Source organism: Tyto alba, unplaced genomic scaffold (assembly GCF_018691265.1).
Source record: "Tyto alba isolate M040663 unplaced genomic scaffold, T.alba_DEE_v4.0 Super-Scaffold_8, whole genome shotgun sequence".
NCBI lineage: Eukaryota > Metazoa > Chordata > Aves > Strigiformes > Tytonidae > Tyto > Tyto alba.
The window spans coordinates 19,822,544-19,844,605 of NW_024881329.1; the positions used below are offsets into that span (position 1 = coordinate 19,822,544).

General features: G+C 45.7%; 2 protein-coding genes across 2 annotated transcripts in view; one reads left to right on the forward strand and one right to left on the reverse strand.

Moving 5' to 3' along the window:
* Positions 1-22,062, reverse strand: part of EPS8L2 (EPS8 like 2) — a 66,856-nt gene that overhangs the window by 3,089 nt on the left and 41,705 nt on the right. The window contains exons 5-19 of the mRNA XM_032996449.2: positions 18,867-19,028; positions 17,813-17,962; positions 17,587-17,666; positions 17,295-17,434; positions 15,070-15,149; positions 14,443-14,569; positions 14,003-14,091; positions 11,750-11,824; positions 10,544-10,692; positions 10,235-10,361; positions 9,738-9,853; positions 5,884-5,995; positions 4,713-4,820; positions 3,104-3,245; positions 730-913 (exon numbers count right to left, since the gene is read on the reverse strand). Coding sequence (XP_032852340.2) covers positions 730-913; positions 3,104-3,245; positions 4,713-4,820; positions 5,884-5,995; positions 9,738-9,853; positions 10,235-10,361; positions 10,544-10,692; positions 11,750-11,824; positions 14,003-14,091; positions 14,443-14,569; positions 15,070-15,149; positions 17,295-17,434; positions 17,587-17,666; positions 17,813-17,962; positions 18,867-19,028 — 1,841 coding nt within the window. The remainder of the gene's footprint in view (positions 1-729; positions 914-3,103; positions 3,246-4,712; positions 4,821-5,883; positions 5,996-9,737; positions 9,854-10,234; positions 10,362-10,543; positions 10,693-11,749; positions 11,825-14,002; positions 14,092-14,442; positions 14,570-15,069; positions 15,150-17,294; positions 17,435-17,586; positions 17,667-17,812; positions 17,963-18,866; positions 19,029-22,062) is intronic.
* Positions 6,561-22,062, forward strand: part of DEAF1 (DEAF1 transcription factor) — a 95,681-nt gene continuing 80,179 nt past the window's right edge. The window contains exon 1 of the mRNA XM_032996450.2: positions 6,561-6,593. The gene's annotated coding sequence lies outside the window, so the exon portion shown is untranslated. The remainder of the gene's footprint in view (positions 6,594-22,062) is intronic.

Genomic DNA, 22,062 nt, shown 5'->3' on the forward strand with positions numbered 1-22,062 from the left:
TCTGCGCCAGGAGCAGAGGGCCCTGGGGCTGCTCCAGGGTGGCAGCTGTTGGGTAACCCAAGCTCTCGTCAGGGATGACAGCAAGCCAGCGTCAACCTGGCATCCACGGTGTCCCCAGCCCCGTGGGTACTGCAGTGATTTTACTCCAGCAGCGATTCTGGAGCTCCTCTTAGCTCTCTCTGTGCAGAGCCTGAGTTGTAGCTCATAACCCTTGACCATGTGCAGCTTTTTGGTCCTTCCCAGCGGCTGGGAAGATTTGCTAGTGCCAGCTGAGGCTCTTCCTCTTCCTCAGAGACAGGCAGTCACCTGGAATTTGCATTTCAGGCCATGAATTTGTTTAGTTAATTAGTTATTTTTCTCTAAGTTCAACACTCTGAACTGCCTAACTGGGGCCAGGCAAGCACCAGCAGTAGGACTTTTGCAGCGCTTGGCTGTGAGTTGTGTGAATAAGCAAGACCATTCATTTATTTGCAGCGACTCATTAAGTCTTTTGCTGCACGATAAGACAAGATTTATTTGATATGTATAAGAAAGAGAGGGAGTAAGTTTGGGCTCTGAATGTACTGGTTATATAGCCTGGATTTAATATGATTGAAATCTAATTTGCAACACAGGCTCTGTAAGTAAATACCAGTGACTTGTAATCCAGTTGAAATGTTGCAAGCTGCCTCCCCCACTCCTTTTTAAATGAAGGACCAGCATTCCATATGGTAGTAAAGCAGATCTTACTCTTTGCTGAATGACTTTGCCTCCAGCCAAGCTTTGACTTCTTCAGTGCTGGATTCAAAGGTGAGGGGCACAAAAACTTGCTGAGGCTTCTCCACTTTGAAATTCCTCTGGGGAGGCTGAATTTTATTGTTTGTGATCTTCTTTAGCAACTCATCATTAAGCTCATCCATTTGATGAATAAGTTCTGGGGAAACAAGGCAGAGAGCGGGGAATGAAATGAAGTCTTCAGTCACAAATCCTATTAAATTAATGTGTTTTCGAGGAAAATGTAAGGAAGATCAAAATGTGGCTCAGCACCTTTATTAACTCTGTAAGCACACCAAAGGAAAGTGCTTACTTTTGTATTTTAGTTTTAAAGAACAAGCTTAAAAGTGCTTTATTGGAACAATAGGTTGAGCAATGACTTTTTGACCTTCAAACTTCCATCAGGAACAAACATGTAAGTGGAGACTGCCACAGTTCTGGAGGCTGGCAGACTGTGGGAATCTCCCATTTCCTCCCAAGCCAATACTCTAAACTTCTTCAGCTTTTGAAACTTGCTTGCTCTCTGGAGAAACCTAGATTTCTGCAGTTCTTCTCCAGAATGATGGAGAGGAAGAATCACAAAGTAACAGCCAAATGCTTATTGTCCACACAGTGATCACTGAATCTGAAAAGCTGCTTCAGGGTTTCTTGCAGCATGACCGTCCCCTAGAACAGGGGCAAGGTTTAGTACATGCACGGTATGAGATTTTGGCCTCATTGCTTCAGCAACATCCATTAGGCTAATTGGAGAGTCTTGGAACAACTGCTGCAGTTCCTGGGAGAAAGGAAATCTCTGGGTCTGATGTTGACCAGCACTGGTACAGCCGTCTAATTTCTAGAGAAATGTGCATTCTCTGACATGGTACATACCAGCAGACTGACCTGTCTCATTTAACAAGCACATATTCCCCAGTCCACGTTTAACTGAGTAGAGATTGGTCTGCTGTGAAAAAGGAGAGCTGACATCTGCAGAGGCACTTGCTTTTAGCCAGCAGGAGCAAAACTCTACCCATCAGTCTGCCTGGAAAATTCTTGTTCAGAAGCACTTATTGGGGGAAAAGTGTGTCATATTTAGCAAAATAGTAGGAAAACATTTTGATAAGAACACATTCATTTTGCGTTACTGGTGTCTGTAGCAGGTGCTGGTAGGGACCTATATTTTCATCTGTTTTATATATAAATTTATATTTAGATCAGGTTTTTTTCTCATGTTGCTTAACCTATCCTGTTCATCACACCTCATGCAAAGGACATAAAACCTTGCAACACCAGCTAGCAGAAGTTTGCTCAAGGGTGCAACACCTGATCTGGCAGTGTCTTTGCTCCCACCGGTACTGTCAAATGGTGACAAGGGACAGGGTCCCATTTCCCTGATGTCTGGTGTTGCTGTTGTGTTTTTGCTTTGTCATCTTCCTGTTTTTGAGTTACTTAGTTCCTTTTGGGCTATTGAAATAAGGAAATCGCCTGCAAACTTAGCAGCAGGGCGGGGAGAAAACCCAGACCACATGAGAGAGCAGAGGTCAGGGAGGCCTGACTATCTGTTCCTGAGAACAAGATTCCCATTTTTCTGTGCCCTTGTGTTGCCATTTATTTTCTTTCCATTGCCCCTTCACAGTTGCCTGATGTGGAAGGCCAGTTCTGTGAGTACCTACAATTAGCATCTGGGTTTTGAGCTGTAGCCCTGCTCCCCTTCTTTTCATTCCTCTCTGCTACTTGTAATAAGTAATTTACTGATCCATGTCCTCAGAGCTCCAGCTGTTGCTGTGCAGCTACATAGAAGCGGCAAGAGAAAGGGACTCGACCGACCTGAATCTTTGTAGTTGCTTAGACACACTTAAATGGTTTTGGGGGAAAAGGAAACTCTCTTCTTGTGAGGAGGACGAGGAAGGTCAAGCTGGAAGGGGGGTTAAGGTGATCACCTTTTTGCCCTGCTTGTCCGAGACTGCTTGAGAGCCCATGATGTGAGTCAGTGAGCTCCCCGGGGCTGCTCTGTTGGTTGCTGAACTACCTGGAATCTCCTCTGTACATCTCCAAAACCACTCCTGGTCTATTGTTTATCACTAAGAGGTGCAGTCACTCCTTGGGCAGAGCCTTGTGAGAGGGAACATGCTTGGGTAGGTCTGGTTACATGCACACAGCAACCAAAAACAGAGAATGGACTATTATGGTGAATGTAAAGAAAGGAAGAAATCCAACCGGACAGAGAGCAAGCAAAAGCATGTGCTCACAGAAACTTTTCAATTAAGTGCCAAAAGGCAGACCAGTGGCACCATGCTCCCTGGCTGCTTGAGGCTGCTCTGTGTGGTGTAAAAAGTGCTGGGACGCTGGGAGCGCGGTGTGGGACACATACGTTCTTTGGCGTCCTGGGGAGAGTTGCGTGATAACATTTCACTTCCCCATTTATCCCCTGCGTAGCTGGCAGGTAGCTTGTGAGTTGGGCTGGATGGTCCATATCCCCTGGGGCTTGGGTCTCCTTTGTACCTCTGGTTAGACTAGGTGATAAGAAAGAAAGAAAAAAAAAGTGTATTTTGTTTTAACACTTTTCATTTTCTTAAACTTTTTACCTCCCACCCATGATAGCAAACTGAGGGGCAAATTGCCATGTTCTCCCTGTGCTGATCTGGGGCAGCTCAGCTGAGACTGATGAGAGCTCAGATGGAGTTGCAGGGAAGAAGTTAATTTCTGGGGTGTCATGGGAGCAAATACAACCGAAACCAAAGGCTGAAGACTGTGTGAAGGCATTTACAGCCCTGGAAAACATGTCACACTCACCACACGGAGAGGCATGGTGCTTTTTGCTTGCTTATTACTGCTGTGAATGACTGCTCTCACATGTGTGACTTGGCCCTTTAGCCTTTGCTATGCAGGCATTACTGCTCATAGGGCTTCCTTGGAGGTGGAGAGCAAGGGAAGCAAAAGGAATTTTATATGAGAGAAAACACACAGAAATCCCATTTGAAGCCAAAGCATTACTCCTCTGGATGTTAAGTGGGACCCCTGCCAGTGCCCGGGGCAGTCTGGAAAGAATTTTTTGACATTTTTTTGATTAAACCAACGGGGATTTTGTCCAAAGGTCTGCTGGGGCATCTTATGTTTTGCCCAAGCTGTGAAATACCAAGATGAAAAAGCAATTCCATGCTTCCTTAGGGCATTTAGAGTTCTCCAGCTCCACATTTTTGCAATGCAAGGTGCTTGAGAGCAATATTCACTTAATGCTCACTTAGATGGTATATCCATTTGCCTCCACTCCAGTAACTTGTTCCTGCTGCTGAACTGAGCCGGATGAAGGAACTGTCTGTCTTTTGTTTAATCCCCAACAGAAAGGTCTCAGCATTTTTGTGGCAAAATTAGCTTTTATGGCTGCATTAGCTCTTTCATTGTGTTCACAGCACAGCCCTGAAAGCAGCAGGGTTTCACAACAGAGGAGGTGGTAAACCATAGGCTGAGAAGTATGTGGGCTTGAGGGGGAGGGCTCTGGCAAAAGGTGGAACTCTTCCAAGCTGCTGCGGCCCGCAACTGTTTGGTGACATGTCAACATGAGACCTTTTCCATTGGGTGACAAGTCTTGGTGCTGTGATCCGGTATCACCTCATAGCAGGCTGCTGCCTATAGCCCAGGACTCGTCTTTTCCCCTCCCATAACCCTGCTCCTGCCAGGCACCCTTGGCAGCAGGCAATGTGCTTGGCATCTCGGAACAGAAGGAAAGCGGGAGGCTGCTGCACGGATGGGAAGGATGGGCCTTCTTTGGAGAGGGGGGAAGGTAATGGTGGCAAAATGTGAGAATTTTATCATAGGATACTCAGGAATCTCCAGGATCCTGGTTCGTCTGCTTGTGAGGGTTCATCCCAACTTGTGCACAGCACCCCAGGGAATCCAGGGAGGTCTAATTACAAGATTGTTCTCAGGGGCTGATGATGCCCTGCAGCTGGCTATCAGTTAATTATCACTTGACTACAGACCTGTTCGAGCTCTTCCAGTTTCACCACATCCAGGATATTATAAGGGACATAACCTGCCTGCCCACTCCGGTTAAGCAACTTCCACCACTGCTTATTATCTTCCAACACCTGAGAGAGGGAAAAAAAAAAAAAATTTGCTAGTGAGAACATCAAATTTCTGGCATACGTAAATGGCATATAGTGGAAATAAGCCACACAGTAATGTGAAGTTGTCAGAATACCAGCCTTGAGGCCAGGAGTGGCACTCATTTGCAATTCAGGACTGAAGCCTGTCCTGAAAAGCATCAGAACTCATCCTAATGAAGAACGAGAGAGTATCTCTGGGGGAAAACAGATCTGGGGTGTTGAAGAACTCATAGTTCCTACTTAATTTGCCTGTTTCTCCATCTTCTTTTTTTTTTTTTTTTTTTTTTCTAGTGACTAAGTTTGTGTTATCTTTTTGCATTAAAAAAAAAATTGAGTGACTCCTGCCAAAGATGCCAGAGTGTTATCATGTGACTTGAATCACGTCACATCATAACGCATAACATAACACAGCATAACCATGATGAAGCAAGGAGACTGCCTGTTGCTGAGATATCTCCTATTGTTCCTGTCCCCTCACTCCTTTCAGCAGGCTTGTTTTTACCCAGAACTGTGATTTTTTTTAAATTTTTGTTTTTAAAGTAATCTTCCCAGAATGGATGAGCTTCAGTGGCAAGGCCCACACGTATTTCTCATTCTAACTACATTTTTGAACCAAAGTCTTTTTCTCAAGTCATAGTTCTGTTAGTGTATAGACCAAGTCATGTCCTACATTCTCCAGCTGTGCTGCAGTAGGAGAAAGGTTATGAAAAAGATGTTTTCATAGAAAATAATTCCTTGGGGACGGGGGAGCGGTAATAATGAACACAGGCCCAGCGAGTGGGTGAGCAGTGTACTACAGTGACTTGTTTTCCTTCCTCCTCATTGCTAATTAAGATGTGACCCATGTGTTTCAGCTGAGCAAATGAGCCAATGCATACAGTCAGCCTGAGCTCAGATAGAAAGCTTTAGATTTGAGCAAAGCTTTGTGTTACTGCTCAGAAAACACCAAGCAAAAATGAGTTGCACTTGCCAGCATCTAGAGATGGCTCTCCTGTTCCTGGGAAGGGCAGGAGGATATGCCTTTTCCCCCAGCATGTTCACTTACCTCCAGGATTTCATCCTTAAGCACTGAGAGTTCATTGGCATTTCGTGCGGTGAAATCGTAGCGGATTTTGGCATATCTCTTCGGCTGAGCCATCCCTTGTGCCTCAAAATTCCTGCAGGAGAAAAAAAAAAAAAAGAGTTTCAATGGAAGACCATCTAATAACTAGGGCAATATCTGTTCACTGACAAAAGAGTGAGGACTGTGTGTGGGGTGCAGGTGTAGTATTGCAGACAATCGTGTATGTGTTAGGAGGAGGCAGTGCCTCTTTGCAACTCTATTTTGAGGAAGATTTTAAGCCCCAATTTTAGTGAAATACCCTGTGTTTGGGAAAACAAACAAAGGAAAAAAAAAAGCTGTAGGGCTGTTTGGTTAGTGGCCTTACTGGGGACTGTGAGGCTGCTGCTTTAAGGGTGGAAGAAAAGACTTCTTCCTGGGTTAGTTGTTGCTTTGCTGCAGCAAGGGCTGGGGAGACTGACAAAGCACAAAGTGCTCTGATTGCACCTCCTGTGAAAAATAAGTGTGAAACCCTCATGTCCTAATAAGTGGAAACACCTGCCCCATGTGCTGGAGCAGGGGAGAAGCAGGCATCAGTACTGGGAGAAAGGAAATTGAAAAGGAGTGTTGGTAGAACCAACTGGAAATCTATGTTTTTTTCATCAGGCAATGAATGCTGAGCTACAGAAACAGAATTCTGCTGGTTCCCAGAAAAAGTGAGTTTGAGTGTTTCTATTCTAAGATACGTTTTGGGGGGAAAATGAATGTGTTTAAGTATTTTGCTTGGGGATTTCTGACATAAGAATATATTGCTTTCAATGTTGAACTGACTTTTCATTTGAAGAGAGAGACAAAATAAATATGGTAGATTATCAAAAGTGGAAAATGATGGAAAAAGTGGAACGAAAGATTTTCTTTGACCCAAACGGAAATGATTTATTTTTTCATAATTTGGGGGGGGGAAGGTGGAGGGGGGTTGCCTGACTTAATAAAATTTTGCTGATCTTGTTTTTTTTCTTCTCTGGTTAGGATGGATGTAGTGTTATTTTTTAATTCCAAAAACGTCTGCACCATGGAGAAGCAGTATTGCTTTGTTTTGTAAGGGCAAATAGGAACTATTTTAATGCACCTTCTATGGATCTTTCTGTTTATGTCTTGCAATCTGCACGGGTACCTGCTGCAGAAGGCTCCCGGGTGCCATATGCACAGTGGGAATGGTCAGGTTCTCCTCCAGCCTATGCCAAGTTCTTTGTATCTCAGTGAAGCTGGTGCTTGCAGCACTGCTAGGGACTCTGGTTTTTAGCCTGATGTTTTTCCATTGCCAATTTCTTGGGTTTGGTTAGTGATTTTAATTCTGTGATCTGTGGGAACTCGGCTCTTTGTGAACTGCTTCTGAGGCATCTGTCTAACCTGACTTTGAAAAGCAACCCCATTACGCTTAGTTTCAGTTCATTTTACTGTCTGCATTAGATGGCTTTTGGTGGTCTAAAAAAGGTTGAAACTGCTGGTTCAGTGGTTTGATATCGTGCCTATGACTGTAGTGTTGTCTTTAGTTCGCTTGATTTGGGACAGCTTTTGGTCTAGTTATGGCCACGTGTCATAGGGAAGTTGCGAGTCTGCAGTAGGGGAGAGCTTGAATCCACCGGTCACAAAAAAGAGTGGTGGTCTTACCCAGCAGTGCCCTGAAGGTAGGGAGAGGGGAGGAAAGCCTCAGTTAGGTAGAAATTACTTCTTTTGTAGCATTCCAGAAGGTGGAATAGTCATGCGGAAAGAAGTGAAGGCTGGAGGAGTTTGAGTGAAGGCATGAGAAGTTTTATATGCAACTAGATTTTACACAGGTGACCTTTGCCAATTATTGTAATATTGCTTGGGGCTTTCATGATGCTTCTCTGCAGCTAAAAACCCTGGTGTAAATAACAGTACTGATGCTTGGGTATTTTTGTTAATATATGGCCTTTTGGTTAGAAAATTAGTTCAAACTACGCTGAAAAAAAGCATGAGTATAGCAGGAAACATGTCTGTCCCCGGACTGTCATCTTGGCAAACATCTGGACAGACTTGGCTGAGATCTGCTCTGGACTGAAGAAGATATCTAAGCACATTCTCAATCTTAGCATCTGCTTCAGTGCTGTTAACTTTTGTTTTTTTTCTTAAATGTTATCCATAAGGAAAACTTGCTGTTGACAGTCTGAAAGGTAGGTAAAAAAGTACACGCCACCTGTCCCAGGAGAAGCAGCACCTATCTATGCTCACACTGTAGTTGGACTGGGTGGTGTCTCGGGGAAATGGTCACTTTACTAAAGAGGCATGCTGTTAATTTGTGTCCCAGGACTTGGTACTACTGTTTGTGCTGAGACTAACAGATGAAAATGTTTCCTTACGTGTGTTATCTACCAGTCACTAAAGATGGATTTAAATGTTCTCATGTAAACTAAGTTCTCCTTAGTTTTTATAACCTCACTGAGAAAAATGGAATTGGAGAAGAGAATTTGTTGTAATTCTTTCCCTACTCAACACTGTATCTGTACTAGTTTATGGTCCCACCAGGACCTTTGATTGGGTTAATGAGAAGAATAAGTTATTTTGCTGATATAACTGGATTTAAGGTATTTTGCTGTGAATTTGAACTTTTTTGTAGTAGTAGTAGAACTTGATAAATCTTTTAGATTAGAACACAAAACCATGAAAAAACAGTCTGGCTTGAAGGATTTGCCCACTCTAGAGCTGCCTACAGAAAAGCGCATGGGTCTGGACTTGCAGTCTTTAAAGATTTGATGTTGATAACTTCATGTCAAATCACTGTAAAGCAGAGTATGGCAGAGAATTATTTTGCAATTTGGGAAGAGTTTGTTGTAACTCTGAAATTCTCCCAAGATCTCAAAGGCATAAGCCCGTGTAAGCAAGCAAGAGGATGAAAAGCCTCTAAACTTTGAACTGAAAGTATTTTCATAATGATTTTATACCAATGCATAACTGGTGATAGAAAACTAGCAGAATGTTTGGTTAAATTGTGAAAGAGCCATCTTTCTCTTGGAAAAAACCTGAGGCAAAAGGTTGGTTCCGAGTTGGGAACAGAACTTTCCAAGACTTCTGAAGAAAGGAGAGGTTTTTCCCTCATTTTCTAGATTTATCTCGTCCAGAAGAGTTTTCTGAAATCAATGCCCTGTTAGGTTCCTGATGGAGAGATGGGCAAGATGGGAAACACATTCTTGTTTTATTCAGCCTCTAATAATGTTTTTCTCTTTGGTTGTGTCTAAAAGCAAAAGGAGGAGCTGCTGCCTCCAGTGAAACAAGCTGGCAGTGCCTCAGTTAAAATGTTCTCGGTGCAGTGCTGCTGGGGTCTGGCTGCTCTTTCCCAGAACTGCCTTTTTCAAGTGGAAAACTTGCACGTGCTCATGCCTTAATACAGATTCCTCCTATGAGCAGGTTCTTTCTCTGCAAGCAGTTGTGGCTGTAGGAAGAATGGAGAGATACTAGCTTCTCTAAATGTATGGAGAACAGAAGTGCAGCACAGTATCTTTGAGACATGATCCTTAATATCGCTTTGGGCTGATGTTATGAAACCAGACCTACTCATTGGCTAATGAAGTCAGTCAATATTTTTGCCTCTTGTGGTGGAAACCGCATGTAACCATTCCCTTGTAGACCTGATGGTGATTAAAAAGCAGACAGTGTTTACATGAGTAATCCCTCCTCTGATCTCTGAGTTCTCTTGATCTTGTTAACAGCTCTGAATTAATAATGGCAGAGAGCTACAGGATGCCAGAACATCCTGATGTCATGATATGATGCAGTGGGTGCTCATGAGGTGACAAGGTGGGAGCTGAGCCCCATTGTCCAGAGTGGTGCTGGTACGTTACCTATTTACATGCTGAGTTACATTCTGTTTAAAGGCATCCACAGCTTGTGTCTGATCCGTGGTCTGGCCACGCTTGAGCGAGGAGTTACGGTAAGGATATCCATTGGCTGATGATAGCTGGAAAGGCAAAAATGGAGTCAATGTTCCCAGGAAAGAGGAAGGCTGTATCACAGAAGAGGGTGCTAGATGAATCATGGTCTAGAAGCTTTTGGTCATGATAAGGTACACACAAAAGAAATGTTCTTCAGGCAAACCTGTATCCATGGGGCTCAGTTACAGTATAGTATCCTATTTCCTGTTGATAGGAGGTGAGGCTGATTATCACTACCCTCTTCTGGCCTTAATTTCTTTCTGTATTTAACTGGAATGATCAGATCCAATTGAGTTTTGAGCCACCTACTTGTTACACACCACTGTAAACTCCACAGATCCATGTCTCACTGAAAAAGGGGGAGGGAGGGGAAAAGAAAAGAGGATGACTGGGGCCGCAAGACTAACCTCTTCTTGCAAGTGTCCAATGTCTATTTCCCAGGGAGCTCCGCGGAAGATTTCCACGGGTGGTTCCCAGCCATTGCGGAATTTGGGGATGTAGGTGGGGATGTTTGCTTCTCGGGGCCACTCAGCTCTAGGACATGAAGCAGGGAATATGTGGTGAGATTCACAAGGAACATGTCTCTGAAAGCATGTCAGGGAGAAGCAGGGGCATCAGGGCATCATTGACCCTCTGACATGGCTATAAAATCAAGCACCCCCTCTGCATTTCTCAAGAGCTTGGGGAACCTGGTGAGATGGCAGCTCTGTCCTCACCTGGATCTGGTCCATGTATCTCCCAGGGAGTCCCAGAGGTTTATCTCTTTTGGTGTCAGGTGTCCTCTGAGGAAATCTGTGGCGTCTTTGGAAAGAAGTGGGCTGACGACAGACCTGGCAAGCTCAGGGCCACCACAGCTACTGATGATCTGGATTAAACACAAACACGCACAAATGTGAGAGATTTTGTAGGAAATGTCCAAAATATCAAACCAGCACACCCACAAAGTAACAGAAATCAAAGATAGAAAAATCGGTGGCTATGATCCTTTGGAGTTGCTATGCCTGCCCGCTCCAAAGGAAACCAATGTACCCTCCATGGTGAGTATCTCTGAAACCAAGCTAATTCACGTTAGACTTGCACTTCCAAAGTTCTTCTCCATGCCTTTGTATGTAAGGCTGAGGTTTCACAACACAGATGAACTGAATTAATGGTTTGCTGTCACCTGAAAGGGATGCTATATTCCCTCAGCATCCCCTTATTATCCTTGTGCTGCACTGATAGTATTTGATTGGCAGATTTTGTCTATTTGCTTTTTCTTAATAAATAAGACATATAGGTCCTGACTAAATTCTCCACAATATAAAATGAAAGCTAAAGGGCAAGCCTTCATGCCAAAAGGTGGCCTGACTCCTGTTGGCCACAGCTAATCCTTAGATCAGCTCAGTTGTCTCAAGAAACATCAAGCTAAATCTTTGAAGAAGACTGGACAATTCAGAGGAATTTTTCTAATGGAGTCAAAGCAAGGTCTGATCTAAAATTTAGCCGTTGGTAGGGTACGTTGCAGGCTGCCATTTAAAAAATGGAAAATCACTTGGTATTTCTGTGTCCCTTCTGGCAGCTCTTTCAAGTTGGGATTCCTGCTTCCTATTTTCAGTGCAAATATTGAGCCGTGTTTGCTTGAAGATGAGATGAAGCAGATTCCTAATTGGTACCATAGTTGGCTTGCACTTTTGTTCACCATAAGCCTTTATTAATGGGGCGGAAAGATTCATATTTACTAGGGCTTGTGTGTTTACTTCAAGTCGGGAGTCAGCTCAGAGGCCAGAAACACTGACGTTGTTGCTTCTGGACTTTACTGAGAAAGCTTTAGCCAGTTGTGAGCAGTCTTCTAACTCTTCTGCATAACCTAACTGACTGTAAGTGCAAAATCAATGTTAGAAATAAGAAGTGAGTTCACAGTGAAATCTGTGAATCGGATTTACCAGTTCCAGTGGCCCAAATAGGAAATGCACCAACTCTGAAGCGCTGGGGTTCTGGATGTGCTTTCTCAGTTTGGCCTGAAAAGAGAAAGGAAACCCAGTTTAACCCTAACATGATTTTGCCTTCTCTTTTCTGTCACGTGAAGGGATTGCTGCTGACTGATATTTTCTATAGCTAATAACACAGCCTAAAAAGTAAGGAAACTTTCAACAGTGCACCTTAAATCAGGGAAAGAATGTTAGTGGTTGGGGAATAGAAATGGTTCCATTTTAGATAAGTTTTATGTCCATTCATAAGGGTGTTGAATTTCAGGAGGGGTGGAGTACCTACTCTGTTAAAATCAGTCCCTTTGAAAGTATTTTGGCCAGAAGCAGAAAACCTTGGCTTATTTTGAAAGCCTTGGTGAGGAAGGACCAGGCCTATTGCTTCGGACTCTTGCAAAGTTGAAAATCCAACTAGTTCCCATAAAAACAAGAGAGCAAGTGTTTTGTGGGTCTCTTGGCAAATTGGTGACAAGGAAAAATCTCTGCCAAGGTCTTGCCTGCAGCACCTAGAGCTGCCCTGGCCACTGAATTGGTTGGTATTTGGAGTAGACTGTGGTGAAACGGAGGAGCAAATGCATAGGATTACTTTACTGTAAGAACTGCATTTCATTAACAGCAATCAGCAGAGCTGTGGTGAGAAACCACTTCAGCTTGTGCTTCCTTTCATGTTTCTTGTGTCCTGTGCTACTGGCATTGCTGCAATGGAAAACAGACTTCCTCCTCCCTGCTGAAATGCAAAGCATTTTAAATGCTGGTGATTAAACAATAATGTGGAGTGGAAAGTGTGAAATAACTGGTGGCAACGAGGTGACTAAATGAAATGGCACTTCACAAGGACATGGCAGCCCCATGGCACGTGACAACAGTGCTGGGGCAGCCATGTCAGTGCTCTACCACTGATTCCCTACTCTCCTCCTTACATGCCCCTGGCCTCTTGCCAGGAAATGAGCTGCTCTTTGTGGGTATGTGGGCAGCAAAGTCCAGGGCCTGAGTGCAGGGAGAGCCCAGGCACGTGTACGAATTTCCTATGTGTTAGCTCCCACACTGACGGGGGAGCTGTGGCAGTGCTGAGCTCAGGGGACTGTGTGCAGTGCCCAGGGAAGGACCCAAACCCCAGTGCAGATCTGAGCTGTGATCAAAGGTTTGGCTGACCACACCGACTTTACTGTATTTCTTTCTTTATGCTAGGAGAATGCTCAGCTCCTTCTTCGGGGAAGCTAACATCCCACTGGGGATGTGTGGCATGGCCCTAGCAGGGCGCCTGATCAGTTTGTGCGAGGGCAGTGATTGCTGGCCAGAGCTGCCACCTCCAAGACTCAGTTCTGGTTCTGAGCAGCCAAAAATTATGTGTATTTGCTTCTGAAAGAAAAGGCCGGCGCTTGGTGTCCTGCATTAAGGTTGTTTATGATCTCTGTGGTTTGATGACTAATAAATTCTCAGGAGGGATCTTGTTAGGTTGTGTTTGCTGGGCAAGTCTGGTCGGAACTAACAATTTCCTTCTGGCTCGTCACCCTCCTGGTCTCACATACTTCCCTAAGCGGAGCTGGCAGCACTGGGAACATCTTTATGCTCTTGCTTTTCATCCCCTTCTTAAGACAGCAGCTCCTCCAGGGGAGAAAGAGAGGAGCCAGGAACCTTGAGGGCAATGAGAGGGATCAGTTATTTTTAACTGGAGAATGTCCAGGCTGCTGGCTGAGGCAGCTTTACAGCTGCTCTGTAGGCAGAATCAGATAGAACAATTTAAAGTAGATGAGACTTTTTTTTTTTTTTTTTTAATATTTGCAGTCTTCCAAGGACTACAGCTCTCACAAAACTACCCAGACTGTTAAAGGCCACAAGCAGAAGTAAGTATCTGGAGTAGGGATGTCTGTCAGTAAGGTGGGTATGGCAGTTCTTGGCTCTCTAAGCTCACAGCTTCACAAATGCTTTAAATCAGGACTGTGTCTGAAGTGAGATCCAGGCATTGCAAGCGCCTTGGCTGCTCAGTCCCATCCTGGACTTTATGCTTCTAATTTCAGCCTAACAGCTTGGCCCAAGAAACCTCCACAAGCCTGGCACAATGTTTATTCCAGATTCTGAACAATCTGGAATTCACACCTTTGTCTCTTGATAGTGTTTTCAGTTAAAATTTCACTTTTAAATGCTTACTGCTGTGATAGATGGGAAAAAGCCCTGTCACTGCATGGGATGAAAATACCCTTTGTGTCTTACCAAGAGGTTAAAAGCCAGTTTGGTTTTCTGGAAGCAGTCGATGAACTCAGCCTCGCTTGGGGGTCTTGCTCGAAGAGTCAGCATGCCCTCTTTCATGAGAAGGTGGAGAGAAAGACACTTTAATTAGAGCATCCCTTTTCAGGAAAGTTTCATCTTGCTGGCATGCAGAAGGTAGAGCAATAAATGGGTGCTGAGACTAGAACTACTGAAAATCAAGGGTTCAAGAAAAGCCAAAAGTCTTTCTCTGTATTGGAGGCTTCACTAGGCTCTGTGTGCTCTACAAGAGGTCCCCACAGACCCTCCAAGCTGGTGTAGCTGCTCTTGGGTCTATAGCCGTGTTCCTGCATCAATCTGGCCTTGCCAGGATGTGAGCTGAGGTCTCCTCCCAACCTTCATCTGTACCCGTGAGTTCCCCATTTGTTCTAGCTGCTGTACTGTACCTGCTGGCCCTTTCTTCTTGTTCTTCTTCCCTTTCTTCCTTTGGTTGAGCTGTCTGAATGCCTCTGCAGCCTTCTGAAGCCTGGCGACAAACACTTCAATGTCATCCAGAGTGCAGTTCAGGATTTGCTGTGAGGACAGAAATGCAACAAACCACAGTGAAAGAGAGTCCAAACTGCACACAGCTGGGAAGCCCAAATCCCAAAGCGTGCTGCTCTGTGCCTGCTCCATTTCCTGGAAGAATGCACAGGAATGGGGAATCCGGGCATGAAATGAAGCTGAATTCATCACTTTCCAAACACAAAGCTGTGCCTGGTTGTGTGCTGTATTTATCAATGTGACAAGTGACCCCTGCTAATGGACGTCTGGAAAATAACCGCAGGACCGGACTGTGGGCTGGGGAGGAGCAGACCTTCTGAAGTCAGCAGAGCTACCTTAGGTCAAAGGAGATTGTAACTGACCCAGTGATGGAGATTTGCTTTTGTTCACCTTATCTTTTATGCATGGTAGATATCAGTTGAACAATGACTAGATTATGCATAAAATGTCTGCTCGTGGAGGAGCCCCTTGCTTCCTTCCTCTCTTTTCCCTCCTCTGCTAATTGACTGTGCACTGTTCTTGTTACCAACCGTTTCTTTTTCAATCTTCTGTGCTAAGATGGCTCGGGACTCTTCATGGTCGTGAGACCCGGAGCCTCGTCGTTCATAGTCTGCAAACAAGGGAGGGAGAGAAAAATATCTTTACAATCAGAGGTTTAAAATAGGCTCCATTAAATGTAGGGACCCATGGGGTGGTAGTTCCCAGCTTGGTTGTTTATTCTGGGTTATGAGAGCACCTCAGGAGATCAGAGAGCAGGAGGTGATCAAAGGTGCCGACTAAATCTTCCAAGGTCACAGCACCTGCCTGCCAACCCTCGGTGTTGATACGCTGCCTGTTTCCAAATATAAGCAGCAAATGAGTTGTGAAGAGCAGAGACCTGCAAGCCTCAGTCTCCAGGTGCTGTGAGTCACTAACTCCCTTGCCTTTGATGCATCTCAGCGGATTTACGCCAGCAAAGAAGCTGAAGAGTCACTGCTCGCATGGTGGAGTGCTCCAGATGTGTGTAAAGTGCAATTAGAGTAACTCCCACCCTCTCTTCTGACCCCCAGCTATTTGCAGGAGCCTTTCTTGTCCCAGAGGTACCAGTTTAACTAAATAGAAGAAATAGGACTGGGAAGTGAATGCAACTGTCACTTGCTAGAAAGCAGCATTCCAGGAATTCTGCATGACTGATGTTTAGGCAGGCCTATGCACAAATCGGCATTTTTGTACAAACTGGTGTGCAGTCTCTCAAATGTTTTTAATGGGTATGGAAAAAAAACCTCCTGCAATAAAAAAGCACAGGCACCTCCCAGCTTCCAGAAGACAGGCACTCAGTAAGGGGGTGGTATTTCAGTGTGAACAATTGCTTGGGTCGCCTCTTGTGAAAAGAATAACGTGTCAGCTCAGTGAAATGGGGTCTGAAAGGGCCAGCACAGCAGCTGTTTGGACAGCAGGATATATAAAGTGGGAGAACTGGGGGAGGCAGTCTTGGCAAAGGACTGTGAAAAATGTACGTCATCTTGAAGTGTTAAGATGAGATGATTAGTTGTGACAGGCTTTGTAAAAAAAGCAATAAGGCATGTTTCAAAGGAGAAGCGATCTTAGCAAACAGGCATCATTCAAGGCTTTCTTTTGTTACCTGCTTTCATGCCAGGCTCTGTTCTCAGATACCAAAATCCTGCCTGGGTGAATGCTCAGCTCTGCTGATGTAAGCACCAGCCTTAAAGCTTTCTACTAAGCATCCTGGAAAGGGCAGAGTTAAGGGTGGCTGTTTCATTAAAAATTGCTGTGCATTAGCATATAGATGTTTATACATGGTCCAGATCTGAAATACAGATCTTATTTTCATTCTGCCAAACTGAACCTGAAATAGGCTCTCCATTCAGGAGGCTGGAGCAGCTGCTTGGCTTCAGCTCCTGTCCAGGGGAAAGGAGTGTTTTCTATCCTCAGGTGGTGTTTGGAGTTTCTTATAGTATCCTGATTATTTTCCTTGAACCTAGAAATTAATCCTAAAAGAAGGTAGCATAATAGGCAGTGATAAGACAGGCATATAGTTTGCTCATTGTTTTAGTCAGTTTGAGCTTTTGTCAGAGAAAGAGCTTATTTCTGTTACTTCTTTCTCCATAGAGATATACAAGGTTTTTTTCAAGACAGCTCAAACAGGCTGAAGTCAGGATGGTTTTGAAATAAGGTTTTTAGATTAGCACATGAGAGAGCTGAGTTCAGATCTGCATTTCCACACCCAACTCTAGGAGAATTCATGCAAACCATTTGATTTCTGAGGGCGAAGTCTTGGCTCTTGTGAAGTCAGCGGAGCCAGGAATTTGCCTTTCTGACTGGGCCTGCCTTGTCTGTATGTTTTAAGATAACTGGTGCCTGGTCCAAACCTCATGTGGTAGCTCAGTTTTCTGATGGGCTTTCACCTATTTTGGGAATTTCAGTATCCCCAGAATACAGGTGTCATTGCAAGGAGTTTCTGGTAGCTTTGATTTATCGAGCTGTCATTGAGAAGATGCCTACTGCTAGCCCAGTGGGTACAAAAGTTTGCTGTGGCCTAATTTTTAGACATTTACAAAACATAGCCAGAGATGCAACAAAATGTTGTGCCTTTGATATGTGTCTGTGTTCCTTTATAACACAGTGTAAGGACAATGGTCTTTCCTGTGTCCCAGCAGTACAGGGCCTGAAATGGCCATGGACCATTTCAGAAGGGCCAGCTGGCTGGGCTAACAAGTCCCTCGTCCCCAGGACAGACTCTGAGTGCTCCCAGTACCCGGATTGTGCTGGGAAGGAGGTGCCACCCGGTTCCTGTTCATCGCTGAGCCCCGCGTGTCGTGCTGGATGGGGATGGGAGCCGGCCCTTGCGGTGGTGGGAGGATGGATTGTCTCTGCCTGATCTTTTCTTGGTTTGCTCTGCAAGGGAAACAGCAGAGAACAACCCTGTCAGTGGCTGCCGATCCTGTTTCCAAGACTGGTATGTGAATGCACTACTGTAAACAGGGTGGTGTTTTTTTTGTTTTGTTTTGTTTTTTTTTTTATTCCTACCTATATCCTGCAGTACTTACTTGAGTGTCTGTGGGCGTATCTTCTTCCCATGCTTGTGGTCTGCCAGGGCACTTTCTATGTCCTCATGAACCATCTCCGCCTCAAAGAGAAAGCAGGGATGTTTTTAAGAGCTTTGCTTTGGAAAGGATTGAGGGCTCTAAGTGGGCAAAGGAAGGAAGGGGCTTGCAGACAGCTAGGAGCATATTTTGTTCTCTGTGTCACACCAGCAAGGAGAGCTCTGCTCACCTCCACCTCGTCGCAGTTGAAGAAGTGGATGTCAGGTTTGTGCTGCTCCGAATCCTGACACACCAGGAGGAGGATGGAGGAATAGCGCATCTGATTCAGCACCGTTTGGCAGTGCTGGACTGTCGGCAGAGGGAAGTCCTCCAGCTCCTCCTGAAAAGAAAGAGGAAGGGGTCAGGTAATGGGGAACTATGGAATCGACAGGGAATTGTCATGTGTATGAGCTCCTGGGATCTCTGTTTGAGGAGAGGCAGAGGTTGTACTTCTCAGCAGTGGTTTGCTGTGCTCTTCAAAGCTACATGTCAAGATTTGCAGAGGGGCGGTGGCTTGGGACTGCAGAATAGGAGAGAGGTGGATGGCAGACAGTGAGAGCCCAGCGCGGGGCCTGGTATGAGACTTCAATAACTTGAGCTTTGTAGCTTACCATCGTCTTACTGCTGTGCTCTACCTGCACCAGTACACTTGTCATGCATCCAGCAGAGCACTGGGATGAAAGATGCTTTTTGAGGGGCTTACCCTCCCACTGTCTCCTTGGATGACCTTGGGCGATATTCTTTAATTTTTCATTGCTAAAATCAGGAGGGTAGCACCATCCCTCTCTCGCTATCTGGCTGCTCTTCCCCTCAGATTAGGTGCCTTGTGTGCATGTACATGTATCACCCATCAAAATGGGGCATTGTTCTCAGGCAGGCGACCCTGCCTGTTATTTTAATGCAAGCAATATGTCCTCCCCTCTCTGCTTATGCTTTATGCAGATCTCTGTGGACCTGCAAGTCTGCATCACTCCCACAGAAAGCAGTTTTAATGTTGTCCAGGAGCACAGCTCAAGGTATCTTTCACCTGGAGTATCTGTGCTGTGGAGCTGTGAATAAATCATCCCACACCTAGCTGCCCTTTGAATGAGAGTCAGGCAGCCCCCACACACCCAGACGTGGATTTTGGTAGAGACTGGCCCTTCTTTGGGTTCTTTAGAAATGGCCCTCCCAGGCAGAAGGGAAGGGCACACACTGTACCCTATGCATCAATCTGTGGGGAGCTCTTGCAGAGCTTGGGGTACCTGCGACTCGCAGTCCAGCAAGCGGATGGACTTGTCGTTCACTTGCAGCAGCATCTCCTGTGTCCAGATCTTCTCTTTTGAGTTGAGCAAGATGAGTTTTCGGATAGCATCGTCCACTGTCACGATGGACTCGCTCTTGTCCATGATGAAGGTAGCCAAGTGCTGCAGTTGGGAGGAAAGAGGGGAAAAAACACGTCAAAAAGTTTTGATGGTGTGTGTATCAAAAATCAGTGGTGAAACCATCTTGAGAGGCTTGAACTATTGTTTGTTCTTTACAGCACAGGCATGAAGGAGTTGCTGCAGAAAGCATACATTCTGGTTGTTAGTACCAGCCTGTCCGTGGTGGTGAAAGATTAGGGTTTTGGAACGTAGCAAGGGCTTTCATAATGAGTTTTACCACTTGCATATTTATTTCATCATATGCCAATTCTAGCAGCTCTGGCCCCTGACCAGGAGTGTGTGTTTGTAAATGCTTTGTATGCACGAGTGAGTCCCCTGGCTTTTCTGAAACTAGCCTGGAAGTTTAAATATGGTAACTAAGCTTCACTAGCCAAGCTAAAAGCACCTGCATTTTGCTCATCTCATGTAGCACATCTCCCTTTGTGGAATTTGTCCCAGGCAAAGAGCTCACACAAGCAATGGGCAAATGTTAGTCCTCTGTTCCAAGATGGGATCCACATGATGTGCGGGCTTTGGCCAGGTCCCCTGCCCCAGGTACTCTGACAGGCAGCACAGCCACACCGGAGCAAGACTGCTCCAAACCTGGCAGCTGACTGTACCAGCCCTTCAATCCTCTCATGTTACCTTCCCCTGCAAATTGCTCACATCAGCCCTCCAGACAGTGAAGATTGTCTTTGCTAACTGTAAGAAGGGATTCTTTTGCTACTCGGCTCTGCCCTGCGCTGTGGTTTTGTTAGAGTACCCCAGTTTTCCTCCCTCCCTCACCCATCCCATAAACCCAGCCTAGTGCTCTGCTCACTGCCAGCCTGGCTCCCACGCTGCCCTCCCCTCTTGCGCTGCCCTGTGTGTGTCCTTGGGCTGGGAGCAGCTCACGTAAGGTGGTGATGTCCCAGACTAGACTGCACTCCCCTGCTTTCCCATCCCTGCTCTGTGTCCTGAAGCACGTGGAGTTCCAAGCCTTGAACTTGGCACTGGTATTTACAAAGAGTCTGTAATCCAGCTGCACCTGCAGGCTTTGGATGGCTCCTGGAGCTCAGCGCAAGGGGGATGTTGGGCAGGGACGCAGCTGCAGAAAGAAGTGTGTCGCATCCAAATGGTGTGGGTGCCCCCCTAGCAGTGGGTGAGGGCCACTCCAGAAATCCAGGTAACTTATTTACCTGCCCTCTGATCAGCAGGCAGCGAGAGCAGGCAGTGCTCTCTGTGGCTGGGGAGAATGTGCATCTGCCAGTGGAGTGGACTGCAAGGCAGGAGAAGCTGGGAGATTTGTCTGCTCAGCGCAGCCAGGCTGTTTGCTGTGCAGTTGTCACTACACAAGTGACAGACAGCACAGCCAGGCCTCATGTTCAGGTGACAACAGGGGAAGGGACAAAAAAAAAAATCAGGAAGGAAAAGGAGATGGTGGTGTTTCACCTTGCTCCCTCTGCTGCCCTGCTGTGTTCCCAGTGAGAAGGGAAGGAGAACATGCATGACTGAGAAAGTGGCTGAAGCTTTTTCCTGTTGCAACCAACCTTCTCCAGGAGAGAAAGGCAGGAGGTTGTTGGGTGGACAAATTATAGACCTGACCAAGGCATCTGTGCTGCAGCTGGTCCAAGGGCCTGTTGCTGGGAGGCTTATCAGGCCAGGTCCCAGCTCTTTCTTTCTTCCCTGGAATGTCAATGACCCATCCACCAGCACGACCTGCTCACCCCGGTTCTCCTACTCAACAGCATTAGGGTAAATAACAGGTTGCTGCTGAATCAGCTGTGGGTCAGCTGGAGAGCCATGGAGCAGATGAACCCTTCTGGCAGGGAGACCCAAGTACTGCGGGTAGAGCAGATGTGGGGCTGGGGGCAGCCCCAGGAGCCGTCCTGCTGGGTATTTAGTGTTTGTGTGGATGGCAGCAGTGGAAACTCCTTCTTGTCTTTGCACAAATCCTGCAGCCTGGTTTCAAAGCGAGAGCTGGAAAAATGGGGTGTGTTGAAAGCAAGCTGTGGGTTGGGATGTGAAATTTGAAGAGGCTCTTTGTTTGTAGTACGGGCTTGAGTTTTGCCTGGCTTTTTTTCCCTCTGATCTTTGTGCCTTCTCCCAGTGATCAGACATAACCTTTTCAGTGTTCGGACAGTTTCTTTCTGGTGTGACTCTTTGCTACAGTGGTGACATATCAGGGGTCAGGGTCCAGCATGGCACAAAAAGACAGTTTTTCTCCCAGAAGACTAGCAAGTAAGAGCTGCAAAATGCAAGAAGAGAATGAGAAAGGGCTGGGGGGAAAAAAAAAATAAATCTGTCTGTTTCCTGTAGCAGTCTGAGTTCATGAACTGATTAAATAATCCAATGGGTAGTGCCCACAATTGGCATGTGCCTCTCAGAGTGCAACGGAGGAGGATGAGAGAGTTGCTTGGGAAGGAAGTCCTTTTTTACCTGTAAAAGCCCAGGGAGATGCAAAGCAGGGAGCAGACTGAGGCAGCAAAAGCTGACCCGGAACCAGCACTGTCCTGCAGTGGAAATTGGTTACAAAGGGACCTTGGAGAGGCCGTGAATTTTGGGGTCTGATACAGACCAGATGGATCTGAGGAGGATCCATGCACTCGCAGCATGGAGCCTTGGACGGTCACGTTGAACCACAGCCTGGAACCGTTGTCGCAGTCAGCTCCAGACAAGGTGGATGCAGGGGGAAAGGCTCAAATTTAAATCACTTGTAAGCCCTGACAGGCAGAAAGGGCTGAGTCTTTAAAGATGGTGGTTGATGGTGGCAATTAGGGGTGGAGAGGATTTGTGGTGACCAATTTGTTGTTAAGGAGGTTGTTGCATAATTCACAAAGACTGGAAAGAGCAGAGAAGAGGATAAACACTGCAGAGTGTAAGACCCAAACTTGTGTTCATAAAGCAAAGGTATTGGGTGAGGCACTGTCTAAATAAAGTTCCTGGCAGGTATTTGAGCTGAAAGCTGAGATTAGCCATGCAATCAGATATGAAAAGCATGGTCAGGTGTATGTTACTGTAATCATAAAATAGTGCATGAAAAGGTATTTGCAAAGTC